The 25,913-nt window shown below is 41.6% G+C and overlaps 2 protein-coding genes across 3 annotated transcripts in view; one reads left to right on the top strand and one right to left on the bottom strand.

Annotated features, from left to right (window-relative positions):
- The window catches only part of OSTF1 (osteoclast stimulating factor 1), a 58,644-nt gene extending 54,778 nt beyond the window's left edge, over positions 1-3,866 (bottom strand). Inside the window, exon 1 of one of the 2 annotated variants that reach the window (XM_081103057.1) lies at positions 3,330-3,866. In XM_081103057.1, coding sequence (XP_080959183.1) covers positions 3,330-3,363 — 34 coding nt within the window. In that variant the 5' untranslated portion in view covers positions 3,364-3,866. The remainder of the gene's footprint in view (positions 1-3,329) is intronic. The other variant, XM_081103058.1, reaches the window with a different exon arrangement.
- Positions 3,679-24,458, top strand: NMRK1 (nicotinamide riboside kinase 1). The gene is made up of 9 exons (XM_081103060.1): positions 3,679-4,016; positions 8,779-8,838; positions 10,251-10,341; positions 10,631-10,679; positions 16,617-16,761; positions 16,840-16,911; positions 17,534-17,640; positions 20,776-20,859; positions 23,201-24,458. The coding sequence occupies exons 2-9, from the start codon at positions 8,810-8,812 to the stop codon at positions 23,236-23,238; spliced, it is 615 nt and encodes a 204-aa protein (XP_080959186.1). The 5' UTR covers positions 3,679-4,016; positions 8,779-8,809; the 3' UTR covers positions 23,239-24,458.
- Positions 24,459-25,913: the final 1,455 nt, after the last annotated feature.

Genomic DNA, 25,913 nt, shown 5'->3' with positions numbered 1-25,913 from the left:
CATCATCATCATCACCCTGTCATTTTCAAGGCGTTTCTCAAACTTTATAATGGAGCACCCCTGACATTCATTTATTAAGAGGGAAAAAAATTATATGAGAGTTCAGATGGTTTTGGATGAAGACCTTTTTCCTCTCAATGGCGTTATATAAGCAGCATATGTGTGACATCTTTGAAGTTTGTTTTTTACTGTGTATACAAAAGAACCCAAAACACTGGCATCTGCTTCTTCAATGTCCCACAAATTTATTTTCAGAAGACATGTGAAATATTTATGCTGCTTTACTTTCACCATCAAAATCAATAAGCCATTTTAAAGAAATGGTCAAGGTCAGACCTCAGGCTTCCAGCTACAGTGGAGGGTCATCAAACCTGCTTTCAATGCAAGGATTGTAGCCACATCTCATTCAATATCCTTTGGCCCATTTTACATCAAGTCTCAGAATAACATCTCTTTAAAAAAAAAAAAAAAAAAAAAGGCTTTGTGAGAACATAAGTTGTTTTCTCCACTCCGACAAGACAGACCGGTTCACCCTAATTCAACTGCAAGGCTCCAGAGGGTGGCTGAAAGGAACAGAAATGCCACATGTGTGTAAAACAGTAGAAGGTAAAGAGGATTCCATAAGGAATGAGCTAAACCATAAAACTGTGACACACGTCAGCCGATGGAGTACCATAGTGACACGTCTAACAATGAGAAGGTAGAGTTTCGATAAAAGACCTGGGATGGCCAACAGTGACCCTATAGGAATAAAAAACACCAGTAAACAAGGAAAGGTTAACATGTGACAGAACTGCTTTTTCAAGCAGAGGGTAGGTGATACAACAGAGACTATAGGAAACATGGCAACCAACAGCAAGGCACTTAAAATGGAATCTGATTCTGTTCGGGGAATGACTGTTTGTATTTTCTTTTTCGAATGAAATGGATTTGAAAAAGAAAAAAAAAACTGAGGAAAAACAGTAGGGATGGTTTTTATATGTTTGTTATTTTCTAAAGGTTCTATAATAAAAATATTACTTTTATTTTTAACTACAAGATTTTTTGTTATACAAAATGGACAAATCAGCCATTCACTTGTAGGAACAACCTAAAATTAATCTGCGCATATGTAAATCTCCCCCATTAGACTCAAGACCCTCCTGAGTGAGAACCTATGTCATTGTTCCATGGAACCCCAGGGTCTAACATGGGGCCTACGTATATTAAGAAGTGCTTTTGGCAAATGAATTTTGACTGTGGACAAAATCCCAAACCAGGTGACCCCTGGTATAGCCTCGGGAAGGAAATTAAGGAAATGCACAAAGAAATTAAGTGGCAGGGCTTTCCCACGAGCAGCTGACCAGCATCTGGGCAGCCTCCTTTCCAAAAAGGTCCCCTTATGGGGTATTGCCAATCAACCTGATAGATACATTAGCCCACGTCATAGCTTAACGTTCCTTATTACTAAAATTTTCCATTAAGTCCTTTGTCCTCTCTCGCTTAGCTGTCCTCCTTCTCATATTGCCTATGAATTGAGCCACGCTGTTCTGCCTGGCTCTGGCTTTGCAGAAAGCTAGAGGGACCCTATTTCTACGGTGACCTTATTTGAGTTTGGATGTCATTTGTAAATGTGTGAGGAATCCAAGCTGTCTCTAAACAACAGTTATTTTCAACCATTTGCTTTCTGGTTTGCTGAAGAGGAGAAAGCAGTGATGTTAGACAACAAAAATGATTCCTGGGAGTTTATCCCCAACTGGTAACACTATGGTCCTTAAACCACACCCATGTGTGCATAAGTACACACTCGTGCACACACACATGCACATCACATTCAATGTCCCTCCAGCTGCAAAGATATCACTTAATGTCTAAAGATATTTAAAAAAACCCTCATGAATAGCTTCTCAAGACGTTCTTTATAATAAAGTACAGTACTTCATTTAGCTATCAAATAATAACTATGCTTTGTTGAATACTTGCGGTCATGATTCACATCTGAGTTTAGAAAGTGGCCACCTCCTACATATTCACTTAAAATGCAAATTCCTCATCAGATTCCACATCTAAAGAAGCACAGAGCCCAATTCTGGCCAAGCCCCATCTTTGCTCACAGCAGAGCCAAAGTCCCAGCAATTTTTTCCATACCCAGCCCACCAAAATTTAAGTCCTCAGTGAATCACTATTCCATATATGTGAGTATGTACACAATTTTCAAATAAAATGACTTGAAACTAGCAATGTATGTGGGCAAAGAAAGAAAACTGAATAATCATGCAAGTTGTAATGCTTCACTAAAGTTTAGAAAAAATCAAGGAAAAATTAATCACGGAAACTCTATGCCTTGCAACCAAGATTACTTTGAAATGTAAAGTGAATTGATATCTTTCATCAGTCTATGCTATACCGAAGTTCCATGAGATTGGGAGGAAAAAACCTGAGTATGTCAGAGCTATTTATTTTCCGTTTCCTACGTTTCCCATAATTACCTACCAAATGCATGTGGGAGAGTTTGTTATGCAGAATTGATCTGAAATACATCAGTCCCTTTGAAATTCTCTTTTCTCCCTATCGCAGAAAATATCCTAGAATGGAGTAAAAAATGAACCAGGCCTATGGGCCAAGAACAGGGCTGTGGGTAATTTAGTAATCTCGCACTCTCCAGTGCAGAGGCCAACCCACTGGGGAGCGGAGGCAAAGGACTCGCAGGGCACGATAAAGTGACGCTTCCGAATGGTTAAAGCCGAGATTGCGCTGCCGCAGCCCAGACTGTTCTCGCCATGAACCCGAGTACAAGTTTTCTAAATGTTTTTCCCGAGATCCCGAGATCAATTCCAAACGCTGTTCCTCTCAAAAGTCCCAAAGGAGACTCGCTCACCCACCCCACCCTGCAAGCAGCGTACTTCCTGTTCTCTCGGGCCGGTCAAGAACTCTAACTTGACAGTGACACACACTGAAAAAAAAAAAAAAAAAAAAAGGAAGTGGCTGCAAGACCATTTCAAGACATTTACTTAGTTTCTTTTGAAAAGGGAGATTCATCGCCCTGTCCACCAGGAAAGTTTCAATGGGACGAAGCCATCACACCCGCTTGAAAGTCGCAGAGAATGTCGATGTTGTAAAACCAAGGGCGACACCACTTTTAAAATACACTTTTAAAAAAAAATCTTCGAAATCCTCTTGCTATCCAAAACGATCCCTCCCCTTTCGCGAACGCAACAGAGCTAGCAAACTCCTCTCCTGGTGGGTCGCATCTCGAGAGCGAGGCTCCGGGCCGGGTCTGCCCGGCCAAGTGCCAGAGGAAGCGTGCAGGGCACCGAGGCGGTCGGGGGACCCGGGAGCACCTCCCTTACCTGGTTTGACCGGTTTGGGTGGCGGCTTCGCCATCTCGCTTCCTGGAGCAGCTGATCCTGAAGACGACGCACGAAAAGCCCAACGAACGCCCCGCCAGCCGGCGCGCGGTCAACCAAAGCTCCTGGTGGTCCGGTCCGCAGCGGTGCGCCTTCGAGGACCTGCGCCCACCCTCGGCGGCAGGACCAGCGGACGCAGGCAGAGGGGCTCGGCGCAGTCCCTGCCCCGCCCCGCGGCCGCCCAGCCGTCCCGAGCGCGCGGCCGGGCTGACGAGGAAGTGGCCGCCGCCTCGCCGAGCGCTCATTGGCTCCCCGGCTGGCAGCTGCGGCGCGGCGGCGGGGGCGCGGCGGCGGGGGCGCGGGAGCGCGGGCGGCGGAGCCAGCCGGAGCCTAGCCAGGGCGCTGCCGGCGCGCCCCCGACGAGATAGGGCTGGACCCGCAAGGGCGCGCGCAGAATCACGCTCGCCGGAGCCCGGCCCCGCCCTACGGGGTCTACAGCGGGGTGTGCTGATCCCTCCGTTAATGACCTGTACCTGGGCCGCCTCTGACCCGGGAGGGGCGCAGTGGGAGGAGCGCAGGGGCAAGGGCAGGGGCCTCTGGGTGAGCGAGCTGTGGGCTTGCGGCGGGTTAGTGACCGGCGCGCCGGGCCCTCGCCTCTGCCGCGTTGCCGGGGAGGACTAGAAAGTCCGGGTGAGTACCTGCCTGACCCCGCCGCGCCGCGCAGCCTCGCCCGGTGGGGCCTACAAGTGTTTCCAGAGTGTTTCCTCTGCTGGAGCCCGAACCTGGTTGCGTCTTGCAAGTCCCGTTGGGCCTCTGACACCTTAGACGTGCCGAAACGTAGCCTGCCGTGTGTACTCGTGCTGACTTAGTGCTTTAACGCCCCGCAATAATCCTTAAAATGGGAGTCTGCCTCCCACAGATCGTCCAGATTGTGGGGGGAGTCACCCGGGACAAGACCAGATCTGGATTCCCACGGAGTAGGTCTCCTGTCCTCCGGCATTGGGTTGACTAACTACCGCCCTCTGCCTCCTGTTATCGTAGGGCGTGCTAACCAAGAAGGGTTTTTACATTTTTATATGGCTGGAAAGAGGTCACAAGAATATTTTGTGACACGTGAAAATTATATAACATTCACATTCCAATGTCCAGAAAGTGTTAGGAACACCGCCACTCTCAGTTGCTTATGTATCGTCTGTGGCCTAAGAGCGGCGTGCAAAGTCGGAAACATTCTCCATCTAGCACTTTGCAAACGTGTGCCCACCCATCACCTAGCAAACTGAATCGCCAGTGGGAGCAAGGACTGGAGCACACATGAAATGCAGCGTTTTTAAGTTCGAAATAGCACAGTCAGTATTATACACCAACTGTGTGTTTGGGGAAAGAAAAATGGAAAAGAAAGAGAAGCTTTCTACATGAGACTAGTAAAATGGTTTCGAAACTCACACCAGGGGTTAGTGAAAGATGGAGTGATTCCAAGGGGAAGGGAAATCTTTTGCATATTCAGAAATTTTAGCCAAATTGCTCTTTTCAATACGTGGAAAAGCAGAACACTTCGTTAGCATATTGTCATTGGTCTGCCAAACAGTTGTGTTAGGGAGTTGCTATTTTCTTATTATCTGCTGATTCTGCACATGCCACCTGTGACTATTTTGCAGTTTAGAATCCAAAATGTACCAACTTGAGTAGTGAAATAAATGAAATATTATAAGCACCAGCTATGAAAAAAAAGACTCAACAATATATTTTACTTAGGGTAAAAGAAAGTAGTTAAAATTACTTATTTTGGGTTTGCTCATGGATATCTTAGTCGCTTCTCCTACCCCTATGCAAATGCTCTGTGCTGCTGAGGAAAGCTTTGCACTTATTGGGAGAATAAAGCACGCTAATATCCCATGAGATTGGGGGTGATTATATTCCTAGTAATTGGATGCCCTGCGTTGATGAGGCTGGAAAGTCCAAATGGTTGTCTCTCTAGAGACATTCAGTGATCAACAGTGTGTAGTTGATCAAATTTGTTTGCTTCATGGAGGCTGCTGCTGTGTATACATACAGTATTTAGAGACTGGCAACTCTTGATTAAAAGCTTTGAAATGTGATTTTAAAATAGTTCTTAAAAAGGGCTACAGGCAGTGAAATAACAGAACCTGGTGTTGAGGTTGACAGTGCCAGGCCTGAACTTAGCAATCACCAGAAGCTGCCCTGTGCATCCAACACTGTCTGAAATAAATGGCTTCTGGGATTTCTACACCCACTACCACCCCTGCTACTCATCCCAGCCAGAGGTCTTGCTTCTGCTGCTTCCAGTTCCCCACTCTTCCCACCACATGGTCATCTGTTCATTGCTAATGGACTGTACCCAACATTTGCCCAAGCACTGACTTGGACAGGCTAAGACTACTAACTAATATAGAACCGAGGGTTCCTGTTTTGGTAAAAACTTGTGTTGGACTGGAGGAGTTCCCTCCTGAGCTCAAGAGAATTTATAATAGTAGGTTCTTGACTCTCTCTCACTCCTAGTTTCTGAATTGCTAGAGTTTCCACCCAAGTAATCCCCTCAAGCCTGTTTCCAGGGCCACAACCACACTCATTACTTACATGCTATGTAATTGATACAGTATCCTAATGTGTATGCACAAATGTGGCAAGAAGCACAGGGGACCAGCAGTCCTTGCCATGTAGTGTGCAGAGAAAATCTACACCCATCAATAATACATCAAGAAAAAGGACATTAATTATACATGGGAGCCTCACAAGCCAGCGCATGTGCACCATTTTTTCTTTGCTCTTGGTAACGAAGTGCTTTTTAGCAGCTTGGAAAGAGGTCTGGTTTTGTTTCTCTTTTCCGGAACATACTCGCTGTGTTACCTTGGGCAAGTCACTGCATTTTCTGGGCCAGTTTCAGCTGTAAAATGAAGGGGTGGACTAAGTGAACTCCCTAAGCCAGTGGTCGGCAAACTGCGGCTCGCGAGCCACATGCAGCTCTTTGGCCCCTTGAGTGTGACTCTTCCACAAAATACCGACTTCTGCGCATGGGCCACAAAGTTTCTTTCAATTGCACTGTCCGTGCGTGCCCGCCCGTGGTATTTTGTGGAAGGGCCGCACTCAAGGGGCCAAAGAGCCGCATGTGGCTCGCGAGCCGCAGTTTGCCAACCACTGCCCTAAGCCATCCTTTCACACGAGAAAGGACATTTATCAACAAACAAGTAGGAAAGGCACCCTCTCAAGATAAAGGCCAGCCTTCTCTACCCCCTCCCCCCCCAAAAAAATAGTTGCCACCCTTGCACTGACATATTAAAAATAAGAATAGGGTAAAATTAAACCCAAAAGAAAAATTATGTGGACAAAAAAAGGGGCCACATACTAAACCTGACCAGCTCAAGTAGGTCTGTCTGTTGTCTTTTTGCATCTCAGATAACAAACCCTTGGAATGTCAGTGTAATCTCCTTTTTCCAGACCCCTCAGAGTATAACCTCACACCAGGGCATGAGACCACACCACCCCTCACTGTTATCTTGTTCCCCAAATACCATCCCTGTGTGCTGTGAATGTTCACTGTTAACTCTCCTGTACCCACCAGTGTAAAAGAAGTGTCTCTCTGTTTTGTTCTTTAGCCAATCTCAGGGATTTCCCGTTTTGCGTTATCCCACCTCCCTAACTATCACCAATGAATTTCATGTAACCCCCCTTCTGTCTCTTCCTTTGTTTTTAATGTATAAAATAAGCAGCAAAACTACCATTCTCCAGAGCATTTTTTCAATCCGTTGAGATTTGGCTTCCCAGCCATTGTCAGTTTGGCTCAAATGAACTCATAAAAAAAAAAAAAAAAAGTCTACAGATTTGGACGTTTCTTACGTAGACAATTACAGCATAAAAATTTACGGTACTCATTGTCTGTAATTGGTCCCTTGACATGCTCGGTCAATTTGGGTGGGATATATATTCAACACTGCAACTCCTGGTGAAACTCAGATGTCCAGCGTGTTCTGTTACTGTATTTTTAGCATAGTCATCATTGAATCCTTGTCTCACATAGGCACGTTAATGAAAGTGGGACCGAACCTTAAGCTATTGCTCTCAGGTTGGAATATTCTGGGTAAACTGAGCAGACGCCAAAGAACAACCGCCCCTCTGCACCAGGCTCTTCTCCCCACCACCTCTCCCCGGGGGATGTCTGGACACAGGTCAGAGATAGGAAGTGGGAAGGCTGCTGGGAACCCCCAGCTCAGGGGCCACTCCCCAGGAACAGCACAGCTTAGATTCCTGATCAGCCAAGCAAGGCAGTCAGGGGTAAGGAGCAGCTTTCTAAGGCTCCCTCCACTGACCTTCCCCTTTTCACATAAAAAGGTGAAACTGGCCCATTGGAAGGGACTGCTGTGATGAACCTTAGATGGCCATGTGTGAAACTGCCCTCCAGCCCCTAGACCAGGGGTCAACAGACCAGGGTCTTGTGCCTAAAACCTGGCCCTCTGCTTCAACATTTGCCATTAGTTTTCTGATAGGGAGCACAAACTTGCAAATCCAGTACGAGAAATGTTATCCAAAAAAGAAAAGAATTCCATTCTTTTCATTAGCAGACATGTATTACCCAAAAACAGTTGTACTCGATTATTATGTCTTGACTGTTATCAAAAACATCGTGGAAATTTGTTTTCTCTCTCATATAAATACCTACATAATAACCTGGATTTTGCCTCTTTACCCACAAAGCCTCTAACATTTACTGCCTGTCCCATTTCTGAAAAAAAATTATCTACCCTAGCCTCAGACCTAGGCTTTTGGGTGGGGAAATAGTGCCCTTAACGCAGAGGGTGCAGAGGGGAAAGAGAGAGAGAGAGAGAGAGAGAGAGAGAGAGAGAGAGAGAGAGAGAGAGAGAAGCCCTGTGGTTCCCTCCGTGGGGAAGACGGATCATGTCCGAGTGATCGAATCCAGCAGGTCAAAGGCGGCCTGGCTGAGGGACCGGGCATCAATCTGTAGGGTGCTCTGCAACCGCGCGGCTCCTCCACAGCCTTGAAAACACACCTTCAAGGGTATCCGCTTTGTCACGGGCCCTTTCAGTTCCCTTGACTTGGGCACACAGGCGCTGAGCACGCACCATCTGTGGGCAGTTAGCAGGAGAGTGTGGCCGACAGAAGCCAGCACAGGCATACTGTACCTCGTTTCACTGCGCTTTACGAACATTGCGTGGTTTTTTTGAGTTTTTGGGTTTTTTTTAACAAATTGAAGTCAAGACCCTCCACCAGCAAAAAGATTATGACTACCTTTATTACAGGGTGGTCTGGAACTGAACCCACAGTATCTCCAGGGTGTGCCTGTATGGTGTGAAGCTCCTCCACAGAATGTGGCTAGTCCAGGGCTGAGCCATCTTTCCCCTCAGCTGGCCCTCCCAGTGTAGGACTCTTTCTTTTACCTCTTCAGACATCTAAATGATAACCATTTAATTTTTTTTTTTAGGAAATTTCAGAAGACATTTTCAAAGCTAATTATGAAAACATTTGTCATTGGGATTGGTGGGTGAGTAATTTTGCTACACACAGCTGGTCAAGACACTCAGGATGCCCAAAGGGTGTTTTCATGTGGACGTGATGGGGGAAGGAGAAGCAGTGAGGATTCCCGAGTCCTGCAGAACAGGCCAGTATCAAATGTAAAATGGAGCACTGGCTGCATAAATGCCAACAGGAGATGGAAGAGTCTCCTTGTAAACAGAAAAACAGGAGAGTCAATAAGCTACTTTATCATTTATTTTTTATACTAAAGGCAAGGCCTGATCAGATGCTATTTTGGTTCAGGATGGTTTCATTCTCCAGATGGCTGCTCCCTCAGTGTGACGTTGGAGAGAAGCTATCATTTCTTTTCTGTTACGCCCAGCTTTGGACATATGGAATATGGAACCACCTCACTTGGCTGGTGTGGTCAGCTGAAATGGACCTCCCACCTCTTTCCCAAAGTGGAAAGAGATCAGGGGGAAAGGAGACATTGCAAAGGGAGAGGTGAATTCATGATAGGTGGGCTTATAATAAGCCACTCCTCCATTTTTCTCCACTGTGCATTGAAAAAGAATCTCAATGACCAAATGCAGTTTTATATAGTTGCATTAAAATGTACTGCTCATATTCTGTGTTGCATATGAATCCTGTGAATGTTTCACTATAGACAAAAAAAAATTATTTTGTTTCCAACACAATAGCTGTATTTAGTCTTGGTATTACCCAGTTCACTTGCCCAATAGTTACTACCTTTCTCCTCAATCCTTCCCAGCTTATTTCTTTTTTTGAGAATATATTTTTATTGATTTCAGAGAGGAAAGGAAAGGGAGAGAGAGGTAGAAATATCAATAATGAGAGAGAACCATTGATCGGCTGCCTCCTGCATGCCTCCTACTGGGGATCAAGCTCACATCCTGGGCATGTGCCCTGACCAGGAATCGAACTGTGACCTTGTGGTTCATAGGTTGATGCTCAACCACTGAGCAGCACTGGCAAGTTCCCAGCTTATCTTATAATTTATTGCACTGTCTACTTATGCCTTCGTTTTCTCCACAGAAAAACATTATCTATGAAAGAAATAATTTTCCTTAGATATTAGATACTGTTTTAAATCAGTGGTTCTCAACCTTCTGGCCCTTTAAATACAGTTCCTCATGTTGTGACCTAACCATAAAATTATTTTCGTTGCTACTTCATAACTGTAATGTTGCTATTGTTATGAATCGTAATGTAAATATCTGATATGCAGGATGGTCTTAGGCGACCCCTGTGAAAGGGTCGTTCGACCACCAAAGGGGTCGCAACCCACAGGTTGAGAACTGCTGTTTTAAATGTTCTTTTTCTAAGATATTTTTTAATGTTTTAAGTTTTTTAATGTAACTTTCTTCTTGGTACTTTCAATATTTTTACGAAGTTTCTTTCTCTTTTTTTTTGGTTCAGTGTGACAAATGGTGGGAAGACAACACTGGCTAAAAATTTGCAAAAACATCTCCCAAACTGCAGTGTCATATCTCAGGATGATTTCTTTAAGGTATCTTTAAAACCTCTTAGATAATTTATTTAACACAAAAGAAGTTCTAGTAGCAAAGTTGATTGTATTACATCCAAAAAGCCTTTGTTGAGTGAGACAGCTTTTGTAGTGAAGGTAGAGTCAATGCAGTAGTGTTACTTATCCACTAGATGGCACCACTATCGCGGCTGTTCTTTGATTTTATTTATCCTCATTCAATGCATTTATTCAAGTTTTACCACCTCTTCATTGTATAATTGTCTTATTTCTGCATTGCACAGTTTTTATGGGTACTTTATTATTTTTTCAGCCACCGTCTGAGATAGAGACAGATAAAAATGGATTTCTGCAGTACGACGGTAAGTAGATGAGCTTGTGAAAATATTACACTCTAATGTTCATTTTCTTTTTCAAACCCAAATACGGTGCTATCTATGAAGACATTCTCAAAATGTGTTTAAATACATATTACTGTACTTTGAATGTGCTTTTGTAAAGGTTTCTGACTTATGTTCAGCTATTTTTATTTACATAAACATACATATTTTTCTTGATTTCAGAGAGGAAGGGAGAGAGAGATAGAAACATCAATGATGAGAGAAAATAATTGATCAGCTGCTTCCTGCATGCCCCCTACTGGGGATCGAGCCCACAACCGGGTATATGCCCTAACCAGGAATCGAACTGTGATCTTCTGGTTCATATGCAGATGTGCAACCACTGAGCCACACCGGCCAGCTATTCAACTATTTTTAAAAATGAAATATTTTCCCCAGTTTTATATTTAAAACTGAAAACATTGAAATGGTATAGATTTTTTTCTTCTGCAGCTAGGGCAAGGTGGGTACTCTAGTCATCCCTGCCTGGGGAATATAACTAACTACTTCCCTTCCCTACCCTCAGTCTTACCTAGGGCAAACTTAAAGCACTCATCTTCTGAGCTTTCCTTTCCAGTGACCACGGTGGTCTGGGCAGTTGATTTTTTTTCTTTTCACTGATCAAAAACCATAATGAATATATTTTAAATGGATTCACCTCACTCCTCTACCCAATCTAACACTGCTTTGAAGCCAAAGGATTAAAGTCCATGAGTAAAAGTTTATTTTCCTATCAAGAATGTCATGCTATACCCTAGCCCAGTGGTCAGCAAACTCATTAGTCAACAGAGCCAAATATCAACAGTACAACAATTGAAATTTCTTTTGAGAGCCAAATTTTTTAAACTTAAACTATATAGGTAGGTACATTGTTATTAACTTAATTAGGGTATTCCTAAGGCTTAGGAAGAGCCACACTCAAGGGGCCAAAGAGCCGCATGTGGCTCGAAAGCCGCAGTTTGCCGACCACAGCCCTAGCTGGTTTGGCTCAGCGGATAGAGCATCGGCCTGCGGACCAAAGGGTCCCTGGTTCGATTCCAGTCAAGGGCACGTACCTTGGTTGCAAGCTCCTCCCCGCCCAGGCCCTGATCAGGGCTCATACAGGAGGCAACCAATTGATGTGTTTCCCTCACATTGATGTTTCTCTCTCTGTCATTCCCTCTCTTTTCCACTCTCCCTAAAAATCAATGAAAAAACAAATGTCATGTTAATAAACTATATTTAATGGTATTATCAACTTTTTTAAAAATTTTGTTTTATTGCGTAAAGTATTACAAAGAGTAGTACATATGTCTCCTTTTTATTTTCTCCCTTGACCTTCCCCCGGCCTCCCCTAGGTATTATCAACTTTTATAATTAACAAGATAATCATTGAGAGCTTATCCAAACTAGCAACCAAGAAAATTATCTTGAGGAGCCATAAAATATGTTCTTTACTTTTTAACTTTGATAACCTTGGAGGTAAAATGTTGTGTAGTCAGTTCTTACAGACACATGATAGTTTTAAGAGAGGCAAAGTCCTTGAGTTACGGTCTGTTCTTGTGTCTTGAGCTACAGTCAAGATATTCTTTTCTTCTCTTCCCTTCTTCTAAAGGTTAGCAAGGAAGATTATACAAAGTAAGAGTTAAACAAGGAAACATTGTTTTCAACAATTGATGAAGGATTATTCCTAATTTAAATGAGTCCCTACAAACTAATAAGACAAACACTAATATCCCAATTGAAAAAAATGTCCAAGGATGTGAATATGCTATTGACAGAAGGAAAAGGTTATTGATAATGCGCAATAAAACGTCAACCGCAAAGGTACAGGGACATCCTCCAATCACAGAGCATTGAATTAGAAATTAGAAATCAATAACTAAAGAGGAAGTAAAGTCCCAAGTGTTTGCAAAATAATCACTACCCCTTTTTTTCTGATTTTTAAAAACTTCAACTTTAGCCCTAACCGGTTTGGCTCAGTGGATAGAGCGTCCGCCTGCAGACTGAAAGGTCCCAGGTTAGATTCTGGTCAAGGGCATGTACCTTGGTTGTGGGCACATCCCCAGTGGGGAGTATGCAGAAGGCAGCTGATCGATGTTTCTCTCTCATCAATGTTTCTAACTCTATTCCTCTCTGTAAAAAATCAATAAAATATATATTTTTAAAAAAACTTTAACTTTATTTTTATTGTTGACACTATTATAGATGTCCCCATTCCCCCCCTTTGCCCACCCCCACCCAACCCCCACCCCCTTCCCTCTGGCCATCACCACACAGTTATCTGTATTTATGAGTTATGCATATATGTTCTTTGGCTAATCCCTTCACCTTCTTTCATCCAGTTTCCCCCATCTCCCTCCTGTCTGACAGCTGTCAGTCTGTTCCATATATCCTTGCCTCAGTAAAAAGTTTTCCTAATAAGGGGAAATTTTAAACATATACAAAAGTAGGCAAGCCCTAGCCGGTTTGGCTCAGTGGATAGAGCGTCGGCCTGTGAACTGAAAGGTCTCAGATTTGATTCCGGTCAAGGGCACACGCCCAGGTTGTGGGCTTGATCCCCCATGGGGGGCTTTTAGGAGGCAGCCGATCCATGATTCTCTCTCGTCATTGATGTTTCTATCTTTCTCTCCTTCTTCCTTCCACTCTGAAATCAATAAAAATATAATTTAAAAAAAAAAGTAGGCAAGAAAGTATAAATGAACTCTCATGAGTTCAACATCCAGCCTTAAGAATAATGAACTCTTGGCCAAGACCCTCACTCACTTTCTCCTATATTATTTTGAAGCAAATCCCAGACATCATCCATTTTATCTGAAGCAAAACACTTTTATATTCCATGCCTTAAAGAATAAATCAGCCCTAACCGGTTTGGATCAGTGGATAGAGCGTCGGCTTGCGGACTGAAGGGTCCCAGGTTCGATTCCGGTCAAGGGTATATGCCTGGGTTGCGGGCACATCCCCAGTTGGGGATGTGCAGGAGGCAGCTGATCAATGTTTCTCTCTCATCGATGTTCCTAACTCTCTATCCCTCTCCCTTCCTCTCTGCAAAAAATCAATAAAATATATTTAAAAAAGAAAAAGGAAAAAAAGAAAGCATTATTTAAAAAAAATAAATCATAATAAAAAATAGAAAAGATTTTTAATTGAGTAATAATGAAAATATATTAATATTAATGGTATTTCTGGTTACAGCCAAAATGGATTGTCCCCATTCCTAACTATTTCTTCCTCTTACTAAAAACCCTGGATGAAATACAGCAAACAAAGGAAAGACTCTGAAAGATGAAAGGAAGAGAGCAGACTGACTAGGGACTTCAGGCCTTGAGGAATAACATGGCTGTGAGTTACCAGAGTTTTCTTTTTTCCTCTTATGTATCCAAGAAGGGGTGCTGGAGAAATGTGCAACATGGAACCATCAACAGATACAGACAACAAACAAACCAACCAGGAAACCTGTTCCCTAGTCAAAGGACCAGAAAAGGATGTCCCAGCAGAATAGAAAATCATTTTTACAATATCCACCCTACTCAAGCCAAAGGGGGAAAAAAAAACAAAAAACACTTTCCCCTCATGATGTTAGCAGGGCCAAGTGGGGAACAAGACTTCTGAGCCCATCGCACTAGTAAGGGGGGGTGAGGTGGCCCTCCATGTCATCCATAGGGATCATATCAGTGGAACAAAACGGTGACTGAACTTGCACCCCCGCCCAGCAGCAAAGAGGCAGGATGAGGTAGTGTGAGGTGGTGCTAGTTGTACTCCACACTTTTTTCGCCCAGATAGTCAGCTTCTATCAGCAGAAGTCAGTGGAGAGCTGAACTTGACCCTTTGCTGAGCAGCAATGAAGCCACACCAGCACTTTAGTTTTCCCTTTCTCCCTTCATGGCAATCCCTCCTGCACTAAGTATCAGTGAGGCCCAGCCAGGAGCCAAACATCCCCTCATCTGGGCAATCTACACCCAAACAGGTGACTACCTGCAAAAAAAGAAGAAGAAATAGGCTTAAGAACCTCACCACATAATATCCAACATTTCCAGAACAAGACTATCACTTGTCATATTGAAAACCAGGCAATTCTCAACTTGAGTGAGAAAATGCAATCCACAGACACCAACTTCCCTCTCCATGTTGACACAGATGTTGGAATTACCTGACAAAGTGTTTTAAAGCAGTGTTTATTAAAAGGCTTCAGCGAAAAATAAAATAAAAATAAAAGGCTTTAGCGAGCAATTGTGAACATTCTTGCGTCAAGTGAAAACTTAGAAAGCCTCAGTAAAGAAACGCAAGATGTAAAAAAGAGCCAAATTGAAAGTTTAGAACTGAAAACAATAACTGAAATTTTAAAACTCACTGGATCAGCTCAACAGAATAAATATGGTAGAGGAAAGAATCTGTGAACTATGAAACAAAACAATAGAAATTATTCAATCTGAACAACGGAGAGAAAACAGACTGAAAAGAAATTAACAGAAATATGGACAATAACAAAAGATCTAACATATTATTGGAGTCTAAGAAGGAGAGGAGAAAGAATGTGGTGCTGCAAAAGTATATGAAGTGCCCTGGTCAGGTAGCTTAATTGGTTAGAGCATTATCCCAATATGCCAAGATTGCAGATTCAATCTCTAGTCGGGAAGAAGCAACCAATGAATGCATGAACAACAAATTGATGTTTCTCTCTCTCTCATTAATTTTTTAAAAAAAATTTTAAGTAAAACAAAAGTAATGGTGTAAAACATCTCAAATTTGGCATAGGGCATAAATCTACATATGCAAGAATCTGAGTGATCCCCAAACAGGTTACACAACACTGTTCACGAAAAAAAAAAATAAAGCCCTAGCCATTTTGACTCAGTGGATAGAACGTCAGCCTACAGACGAAGGGTCCCAAAGGACTGAAAATATGCTTGATTCTGGCCGAGGGCACGTACCAGTCTGGGCCCTGATGGGGCAAGTGCAGGAGGCTACCAATCGTTGTGTCTCACATGGGTATTTCTCTCTGTCTTTTCCCTCTTTCACTCTCTCTAAAAATCAATGGAAAAATATTCTCGGGTTAGGATTAAAAATAAAAAACAACACAACAATAACAACAACTAAAAAACAGGAAAGGCACAAATTACAAATACCAAAACCAAAAAAGATAATAGCATTACAGATGCTACCTACATTAAAAGGATGAGGGTATTATAAACAACTTATGTGAATACATTAGAAAACAAATAAAATTTACTATTTCCTAGAAAAATGTAACTTACCAAGACTAACACCAGAACAAATAGAAAATCTTAGTAGCCCTATATCTATTAAATAAATTAAGGATTAATTAATAAAAACCTCTAAGCCCAGATGACCCAATTCAGTACTTGTGGAGTGAGACTCGGAATTCGCCTTCCTAACTGTGAACCCGGAAAGTATGCTCATGTTAGAGTTTGAAAATGACATATTTGTGTTCTTTGTAAAACTTTTAATGGTTTTCCTCTTGTTTATCTGTAAGAGCTCTTTATATATTGAAAATATTAGTTCTTTAACAAACACATTGTAAATATTTTCCTCAGGGTGTCATATAGCTTTCAAACTAATTTGTAGATATTTTTTCATCCAAAAATGTTAGACTTTCATGTAATCAGGGGGTAGTAGAAATTATAAATAAAGCAAGAGTCGCCATGAGTTTATGATTGTCAGAGCTGTTCATGAGGACATGGAAGTTCATTGTACTTCACTCTCTACTTTTGATTAGGTATCAAATGTCCCATAATAAAAATGTTTCAAACATACCCATTTATCAATATTAGAGTTTAAAAGTATCTAAAAGATTTGTTACCGGGTTTTTTGAAGGGTAAATAGTGTTGTTTAATATATTTAGCGAGCCCGGAATATACTCATATCCTCATAATAACACTTTTTTGGTACTGGTTTCTCATTTTTGTATGTTGTTTGAAGTGCTTGAAGCGCTTAACATGGAAAAAATGATGTCCACCATTTCTTGCTGGATGCAAAGCCCGAGACACTCTCCGGTATCAACAGAGAGAAACAATGAGGACGTTCCCATATTAATCATCGAAGGTTTCCTTCTCTTTAATTATAAGTAAGCATCCTCACTCAGATATTGACTTGTAATGAATGGGAGGGAAACCCCTGTGAACTGAATATGCTATTATTTTAGGCCCCTTGAGACTATATGGAATAGAAGATACTTTGTGACCATTCCATATGAAGAATGTAAGAGGAGGAGGAGGTAAGTTTTGAAATTGCCTTTGTAGATGTGGATTCAAAAGACAAAATTTACAAAAAATGAGGACAGCAACATTATTGAGCAATATGTATATGTCATTTTTCAAACAAGGGAAGCCTCAGCTCTTACATAATAAGAAAACCTTTTTCCATAAATAATCATCTATGTGAACAAATACAAATTACTTTTCTAAGAAAAGGCCCTGTAGGAGCTATTTGGATGATTTCTCCTAAATCTTTAAATGGAACAATTCCATGTTGATTATGACTTTAAATTAGTAGGCCTATATTCTGCTATAGCCACAAAGAACACCAATTACTTTAAAGCTCAATCCTGCATATCAGTATTTCATCATTATTTACATTGATATTTGTCTCTTAATTATTTTATAAAAAAAAAATGAGGGGGAAAAGATAATATAAATTATAGTGAATTAGAAGATTAATTTTTGGATGAGCAAGCTAAATTCATTTTATTGTCTTTGTAACTCGCATTGAGTCTAAAATGTATAGTCTTAATCCTGTTTAGATTCGATCTCAGTGATTTTTTTTATTATCCTGGCCATTATTATTTTACTTTATTGATGTGTGTTTCTATCAACAAAGTTTCCTACCTGTTTTGACAGCACGAGGGTCTATGAGCCTCCAGACCCCCCAGGGTACTTTGATGGCCACGTGTGGCCCATGTATTTAAAGCACAGACGAGAAATAGAGGACATTGAGTGGGAAATTGGTAAGTGCCTTTCTCCCTCCATGGGAGACCTTTAACCTGTCATTGCCAGAAAGTACACAAAATTCAGAAGGAATGTTTCTTTTTTTTTTTTAATATATTTTATTGATTTTTTACAGAGAAGAAGGGAGAGGGACAGAGAGTTAGAAACATCGATGAGAGAGCTCAATCAGCTGCCTCCTGCACACCCCCCACCGGGGATGTGCCCACAGCCAAGGTACATGCCCTTGATCGGAATCGAACCTGGGACCCTTGAGTCCACAGGCCGACGCTCTATCCACTGAGCCAAACCGGTTCGGCAGGAATGTTTCCTATGTATGTGTTATATTATAAAGGAAACTGTAAGCTGTAGCACTCTGGGCTCCCGTCTTCCACAACAGGCTCTCCTGGCTTCTGCTTGTCTCTCTATGGCTCTTGTGAATAGCTTGTCAACTTGTAGGTGGTCATTTGTTCAATAAATATGGATGGAATGTTTTCAATGTACAGATATTGTCCTGGTGATATATATCAAGGGAAATAAGGCAGATCCAGTCCATACTCTTATGAGCCAACATTCTACTATTGAAGCAAACGTTAAACTAGCTACATGAGCATGTCCTTTCCAGCTGTGCTGAGTACTGTGACAGCGAGCTCTTAGGGCACTTGCCTAAGTCCCAGTGATCCAGCCACATGTCAACTGACAGGGTTAGCTGGAGAAAGGGCAGTGTTGGGATGGACGATCGCCCCAGTGGGTGTGATACATAGAAAGGCTAGGGGGCAGGAAGAAATGATCAGCACCCGGAAGAAGGGGAGAGGGAGTATTTGTGGAGAGGAAACCAAGGACAAGAAGTGCTGCTGGTAATACAGGAGAGATCCTAACCCTACAAGGCTACGGAGGCCAGTGAAGGGCGTGGAGCATTATCTCAATAAAAGGAGGAAGCCCTCCACAGACAGGTTTGAACGAGGACATGTTCGATATCAGATTCTTGTAAGCTCTCTCTGGCTATGTGGAGGGTGGGTGTAGAGGATGCAATATTGGGCATACGTGCTCAATAGAACTGGATGGTAGTATAGATAGGGTGGGTCCAGGAAATCAAGGTGTCAGGACAATACCTTGGAACCTGGCAGGTACTGTTTTGGAAAAGAGAAAAAAGTGAAGGAGTTGCAGGTTTGGAAGGTAAGAACAAGTCTGTTTGGCATAAGTTAAGATGCCTCAGAGACATAAAGTGGCGAGTTGGGGGTAAACATCTGGATCTGTGAGCCCAGGCTCGGAACAGACCTCTGGAATACAGGGCTCAACACGGAGAAACTACAGGAAGCCGAGAGAGAAGGCTCTTGGTTGGAGCAGAAGCAGCAGGACTGATGCACACTTTTCAGAATGAAGGGAGTTGCCCATATTGGGAAAAGCTCCGTGGCCTCTTCTTCAGTCAAGTTCAACCCCTTCTCCCCATCCACAGAGCCACTGCGGGGGTTCTAGCCACAACACTTCCTCTTCTCACTGTTCCTCTCTCCCTCTCCATCTAAAACGCAAATCTAACTGTGCCCCTGCCTTGCTTGATATCTTCATAGTCTCCGGCTCTCCGTAAAACCCCCCCACACAGCCAGACATCGAGGCCTCTAAGGACAAAGGCACGGCCTTGCTCCAAAACCAAAACCTCCTCTCTCCACTGTTTCTGCCTCCCCACATTCTAGGTTTTCCAAACGGTGCATCTTATTAACAGGCAGAATTCTCTCCTACCTCCTACCTCCTACCTCTGCAGGTTTCTGACTAGAAGGCCTTTTCCTTCCTTTAACATACATAACTTCTACTTTTTCTCCAAGACTTACTATGCCAGTTTTATTAAAAATATGTATCTTCTGGGCCCGGCTGGAGTGGCTCAGTGGTTGAGCATTGGCCTATGGACAAGGAGGTCACAGCTGATTCCTGGTCAGAGCACATATCTGGGTTGCGGGCTCAATCAACAGTGGAGGGCATGCAGGAGGCAACTGATCAATGATTCTCTCTCATCACTGATGTTTCTATCTCTCTCTCCCTTACTCTCTGAAATATATATATACACACACACACACATACACACACACACACTAATAAAAGGGTAATATGCTAATTAGACTGGGAGGCCAGCTGGGGAGGGCAGTTGGGGGCCATGAGGCGGCAAATGGGGGAGCAGTTGGGGCCGAACAGGCCAGCAGGCAGAGTGGTTAGGGGCGATCAGGCAGGCAGGCAAGTGAGCAGTTAGGAGCCAGTGGTCCCAGGTTGTGAGAGGGATGTCCGACTGCCGGTTTAGGCCCGATCCTACAGGGATCGGGCCTAAACTGTCAGTCGGGCATCCCCCAAGGGGCCCCAGATTGGAGAGGATCTAGGCCAGGCTGAGGGACACCCCCCCACGCATGAATTTCATGCACCGGGCCACTGTGTGTGTGTGTGTGTGTGTGTGTATTTAAAATACATACCTCTGGGCCTGAAGAATTCTGACTGAGTATATATGTGGGGAGCCCAGACCCCTACATGGTTTGGTCTCAGAGCTGTAACTGGTTTGGCTCAGTGGATAGAGCATCAGCTTGTGGACTGAAGGGTCCCGGGTTCGATTCCGGTCAAGGGCATGTACCTTGGTTGTGGGCACATCCCCAGTGGGAGGTATGTGGGGGGCAGCTGATCGATGTTTCTCTCTTATTGATGTTTCTAACTATCTCTCTCCCTTCCTCTCTGTAAAAAATCAATAAAATATATATATTTTTTAAAAAGCCTAGATAACAAAAAAAAAACCACACACAAAAAAAGAAGCTTCACAGATAATCTTGATGCATCAGTAAGTGGGATAACTACTCCCTTACATGATTCTTTCAGGGATGCACCTCTTCAGTCCTCCTAAAATGCCATATAATTATTTTCCTTTCTTGTTCTTCCATTTTAAAAAAAAGGTAATAATGTTCTTATTAACTAGTGTGCATTTCTCTGTAATAAACCAAAAAATTTTACCTGTTGTTTCTGACTATAATGTACTTCACTCTCTAATGGCTATTCATTCATTTTTATTTTATGGTCCTGGGTGTTTTGGTTAAACCTACTAGTATTTTCAAGAGCTATCAGGTGCCAAAGTAAGCATGCTATCTTAATAAGCCTGTTAGCATTTGACATGTTTCTTTTTCCCTTTTCAGTTTACCTGGATGGAACAAAATCTGAAGAGGACCTCTTTTCACAAGTGTATGAAGATCTAAGACAAGAACTGGCAAAGCAAAAATGTAAGTATTGTCCTAAGGGACAGGTAGGAATATAGTTCATTACATACCTAGGAATGGCATACCAGAATGCCAATGTAAGAGCGACTGTATCCATTCATTCATTGCTTTTAAGACAATTCAGAATCAGACTCTGAATGGGTTTGAGGACTTGATCAATTTTTTAAGGGTGAAAATATCCACCCTTCGTTATACCTCTTAATACTTATGTTATGTAGTTTAAATATTTTAGTAGCTAGCTGCTATTTCAATAAGACTGAAATGATCCTTTGGCCAAGTGAAGTTAAAATGCTGGTGATGTTGTTTGTTTTAATATGTCGTAGAGCTCCCCTTCTCCTTATTCCTCTCAAAGATTTTTTCATGAATTTCTGTTTCCCAGATACCTCAAAAGTAAGCATAAGGCTTAAAAAATTATTTACTGAGTGTTTCGTTAAGATTTTTATATTAGACAACACATTTGCAAGTGAGAGAAATCCTCCTACATTTTGCTTAAGCAAAATCAGTACAGGGGCAGCAGTCACTGACAGACATCATGTCTGTTAGAAGCACTGTCCTCTTAGGTCCAACAGCCCCAGTGGAAAAAGGCAGTTTACCCTTTTTCAAGATTGTTCCTGAGTTGATAAATGTTGAAGCTGGGTGTTGGGTACAAGGGGTTTACATATAATTCTCACTGCTTTTGCAAATGTTTAAAAAATTTTAAAGTTTTTTTTAAATTTTATTTTTCAAGTACAGGTGACATTCATATTATTTTACATTAGTTTCAGGTGTACAGCATAGTGGTTAGACAATCACATAATGTATAACATGATCCCCTAATATATCAAGTACTCACCTGGCACCATATTTAGTCACTGCAATATTACTGACTATATTTCCTATGCTGTAGTTTGCAACTCATGACTATTTTGTAACTACCAATTCGTACTTCTTAATCCCTGTGCCTTTTATACCCAGCCTCCCAACCCCCACCTTAAACAGTTTTTTTAAAAGCAGTTTCCCATTTTAGCCCAGCTGAAAGTTCCCACGGAAGACTTTGGTTGGTCCTGCTTGGATCACATGACTTTTGCTAAACCAATCACTATGGCCAGGGAACCAGCATACTCAGACTGGCTAGAACTGGATCATGTACTGATCTTGTAATTGAATATACCCCCTAAGGTCTCCTGAATTAAAGGGAGAAATTAAAGGGAAAGCAGAGCAGGAGGTAGAAACCAGAAGAAGAAGGATAACAAAGCATGCTGGGAGAACAAAACTATAGATCTAGCTGCTGTTAAATTTGAACTAAAAAGATTTTTATGGCTAACTCATGCAAAATGCAATGACTCAAGAGAAGACAGTATGAGTCACTCCAACAGTGAAGAATATTACATGCTTTATTGGTGAGACACACTGCCATAGTCCAAATATCTTCTCTTAAGAACCAGATTTCCCATGTCCTCAATAAGTTCCTATCTGACCAGGGAACTGAGCCCAGCAATGTAGCTTATTGATCCTACAAGCTCCTAATTTCAGGATCAGCCCTTCATGTAAGCAGGAACCCAACTGAAGAAATTTCAGGACCATTTTTAAATTACTTCTTAGTGGAACTTATAATTCTTGCCAGATACACCTGCCCAGCCCTGCCATCTGTTACCTTGATGAAAGGCAGGCCTCCTACAGTGAAGCTCCAGCATGACTAGATAACGGGGTGTAGGGGGAAAGGAGGGACTCTGCCTTCTAAATGATAGCGCCTGAGCCAACGCCACTTTTATAAGGGTTAGTGCAGTGGTTCTCAACCTTGGCTGCACATTAGAATCACCTGGGAATCTTTTTAAAATCCTGATTTCTGGGCCTCATCCCCAGGAAATTCTGTTTCTTTGTTATGGGGTGGGGCCACAACATTAGTAACAAAGAAACAGAATTTCCTGGGGATGAGGCCCAGAAATCAGGATTTTAAAAAGATTCCCAGGTGATTCTAATGTGCAGCCAAGGTGGAGAACCACTGTCCTAGAGACTTGTAAGGAAATAATTAACTGCTCCTTTTAAGGCTATCTTGCTTGTGTTCTAGATATTGGATAAAGTTTAAAAAGAAGAAAATACAGGGTGGGCAAAAGTAGGTTTATAGTTGTGAGTATGCGAAACACAGTTTATTCTTGTGTTATTATTTATTAATTACTGGATTGTCCATACGAATAGCTGTAAAGCTACTTTTGCCCACCCCTGTATGTAACAGACACGTTAGAAGAGAAATAAAATCCAAAACAGATCAGCTTTTCCTACCTTCAAGACCTGTTATTTTTTTTCCAGTTGTATAAGTTACTGTGTTATATTAACCCACCATCTTTCCCATTTCTTCCAACCACAGTGTCCTGCAAAGACAGCCTGGACGGATCCTCAGCATAGCCTGCTGTAACCCTCAGTTCAGGAATGAGCTAGTGGGGAGGACTTTCAGATGTTTCATTTGACTAATCTTTTTTTTTTTTCATTTTCATTTGACTAATCTTTAAGTTTCTCATAACATCTCATAAACCTGCTCAACTAATTTTCCACTCTGAGCACGTAAAATCATAATTGTGATAAAGTCATAATAATGAATGGGAAACAACAATAACTGAATTTGATTAATAAGAAACACTAAATGACCGAGGAGAATAAGGATATGAAGTTATATATTTAATTCCATCCTTCTTAAATCCAGACTTTGAAGCGAAATTGAATGATTACCTATTCTCACTATAACAAGGCAGTCTAGTCACCAGCATCATTCAAACCTCCTTTAAGAATGTTTACTTTTATCTCATGATAAAAATATATTAATTATAAAACAAGTTTTAATGTAAAAGTAAAAGGAGAAAAAATAATCACCTATATGTCCACCAGTCAGCAATGTTAACATCTTAATGAGTACACATCCAATGATTTTGCTGTTCACATTCATCTATCTTTTATATGGTTACATGATTTACATGGTTCATTGTGATGCTTGTTTCTTTTTAAAATTAATATCTAATATTTAAGAAGCTTTATAGAGTCCATTATATAATGAAACTGAATAAAACTAAATAGCTCTCCCAGTTGAAGAACTGAAGTCTGAGTTCTGTTTTCCTCATTGAAAGTGAATTATAAGACAACATAAACATCTTAGTGCAGAAGATGTCACATGTCTAGTTTCAAATCATGGAAATAAGAAATTGCAAACTAAAAATATAATCAAATGTTTACATTTTTCTTTTTGGCATTTTTCTACATTGGATTTAAAATATAATTTCTAATTATAAAGAGTAGCATAATAGTTCAAATTGATGTAAGATTATTGAGTCATTTCCCAATTGTTGGATATTTAGTATTGTACCAGTGTTTCATATTGGCAAATAACATGCTATAAAAGATATCTATGAAGATTGCTGGTTTTCTTCTTTAGTTACATTAAAATTTTACAGAATAGCGCTTAGTCAAAGAGTATAGTCATTTTCACATTTTACATACTTCAAATATTAAATACTAAAAAAGAAAGAACTCATGGACATTGGACAACAGTGTGGTGATTTCCTGGGGTGCGGGGAGGAGAAGAGGTGGATGGAGGTAGAGGAAGTATAGAGAGAATAAATGGTTATGGGGGGATGAACAAAAGAAACAGAGGCATGGATATATGGAACAGACTGACAGCCATCAGATGAGAGGGGGTGGTGACTGGATGTCAGGAGGCGAAGGGATTAGCCAAAGAACATATATGCATAACCCACAGTAACCCATAGACACAGACAACAGTGTGGTGATGGCCAGAGGGAAGGTGGGGTGGGAGCAGGGTGGGTGTGGGCAAAGGGGTCGGGGAGGGAGAATGGAGACATTTGTAATAGTGTCAACAATAAAAATAGAGATAAAACAATGTTTTAAAAGATTAAATACTAAAAAATGTGTTTCTCATCCAGCCTGTGTGGTTCAGTGGTTGAGCAACCCATGAACCAGGAGGTCATGGTCTGATTCCTGGTCAGGGCACATACCTGGGATGGAGGCTCGATCCCCCATAGGGTGTGCGTAGGAGGCAGCCAATGGAGGATTCTCCTCATCATTCATTTTTCCATCCCTCCCTTTCCCTCTCTGAAATCAATAAAAATATATTTTTAAAAATTATTTTTAAAAATGTGTGTTTCTCCAACATGAGCTATATAATAAGAATGCAGTAGGGCCCAGCCAGCGTGGTTCAGTGGTTGAGTGTGGACGTATGAACTAGGAGGTCATAGTTTGATTCCTGCACATGCCTGGGGCACATGCCTGGGTTGCGGGCTCAGTCACCAGTATGGGGTGCAGGAGGCAGCTGATCAGTGATTCTCTGTCATCATTGAAGTTTCTCTCTCCCTTCCTCTCTGAAATCAATAAATTTATATATATATATATATATATATATATATATATATATATATATATATATATATTTTAAAGAATGCAGTAGATTTATTACTGGATTTCTAAGTCAAAGTCACTAAGTATTAAGCTAGGTTTCCTTGGTTTAAGAAAAACCATTAAAGGTAACACTATTTATTTTCCCAACACTCCAACACAAGAATTCTACAGCCAGCCACCCTTTGTGATATTCTTCTGATTCTCCAACTATTTCATTCCTGGAAGTCAAGGATTATTTTACCAATTGCAAATGACATTGGATATCTTAGGATAGGCTTAAATTTAATGCAAGGATTAAAAGAATGAGACTCGGACTCTATTTAGTTCTTGACAGAAAAACCAGCATTTCTGACTCCAGAATCCCTATAATCTCAACAGCCTTAGAATACTGTTGCTAGTCTGAAGATTTAGGAAAATGAGAATTGAAATTCCCCATTAATTTCTATTATATTTATTCCCAAAGTCTGCAAGTAACAGCATACAAATAGAATGCACTGTATTTTTCCTGGGTGAATTATAACATTAACCAAGAACCTTATTCAAGAACCTTAACAGAGGTACAACATGTACTTTAGTACAGTGACAGCTGTTGTTTTGTTTGTTCTAGCACACATGATTATATGTGGAACAATAAATAGTTATCCATGACAGTGGTCAGGAATTTATCTTAATGAGTT

This window comes from Myotis nattereri (genome assembly GCF_964212035.1).
Source record: "Myotis nattereri genome assembly, chromosome: 12".
Lineage (NCBI taxonomy): Eukaryota > Metazoa > Chordata > Mammalia > Chiroptera > Vespertilionidae > Myotis > Myotis nattereri.
This window is presented reverse-complemented; position numbering and strand designations above follow the sequence as displayed.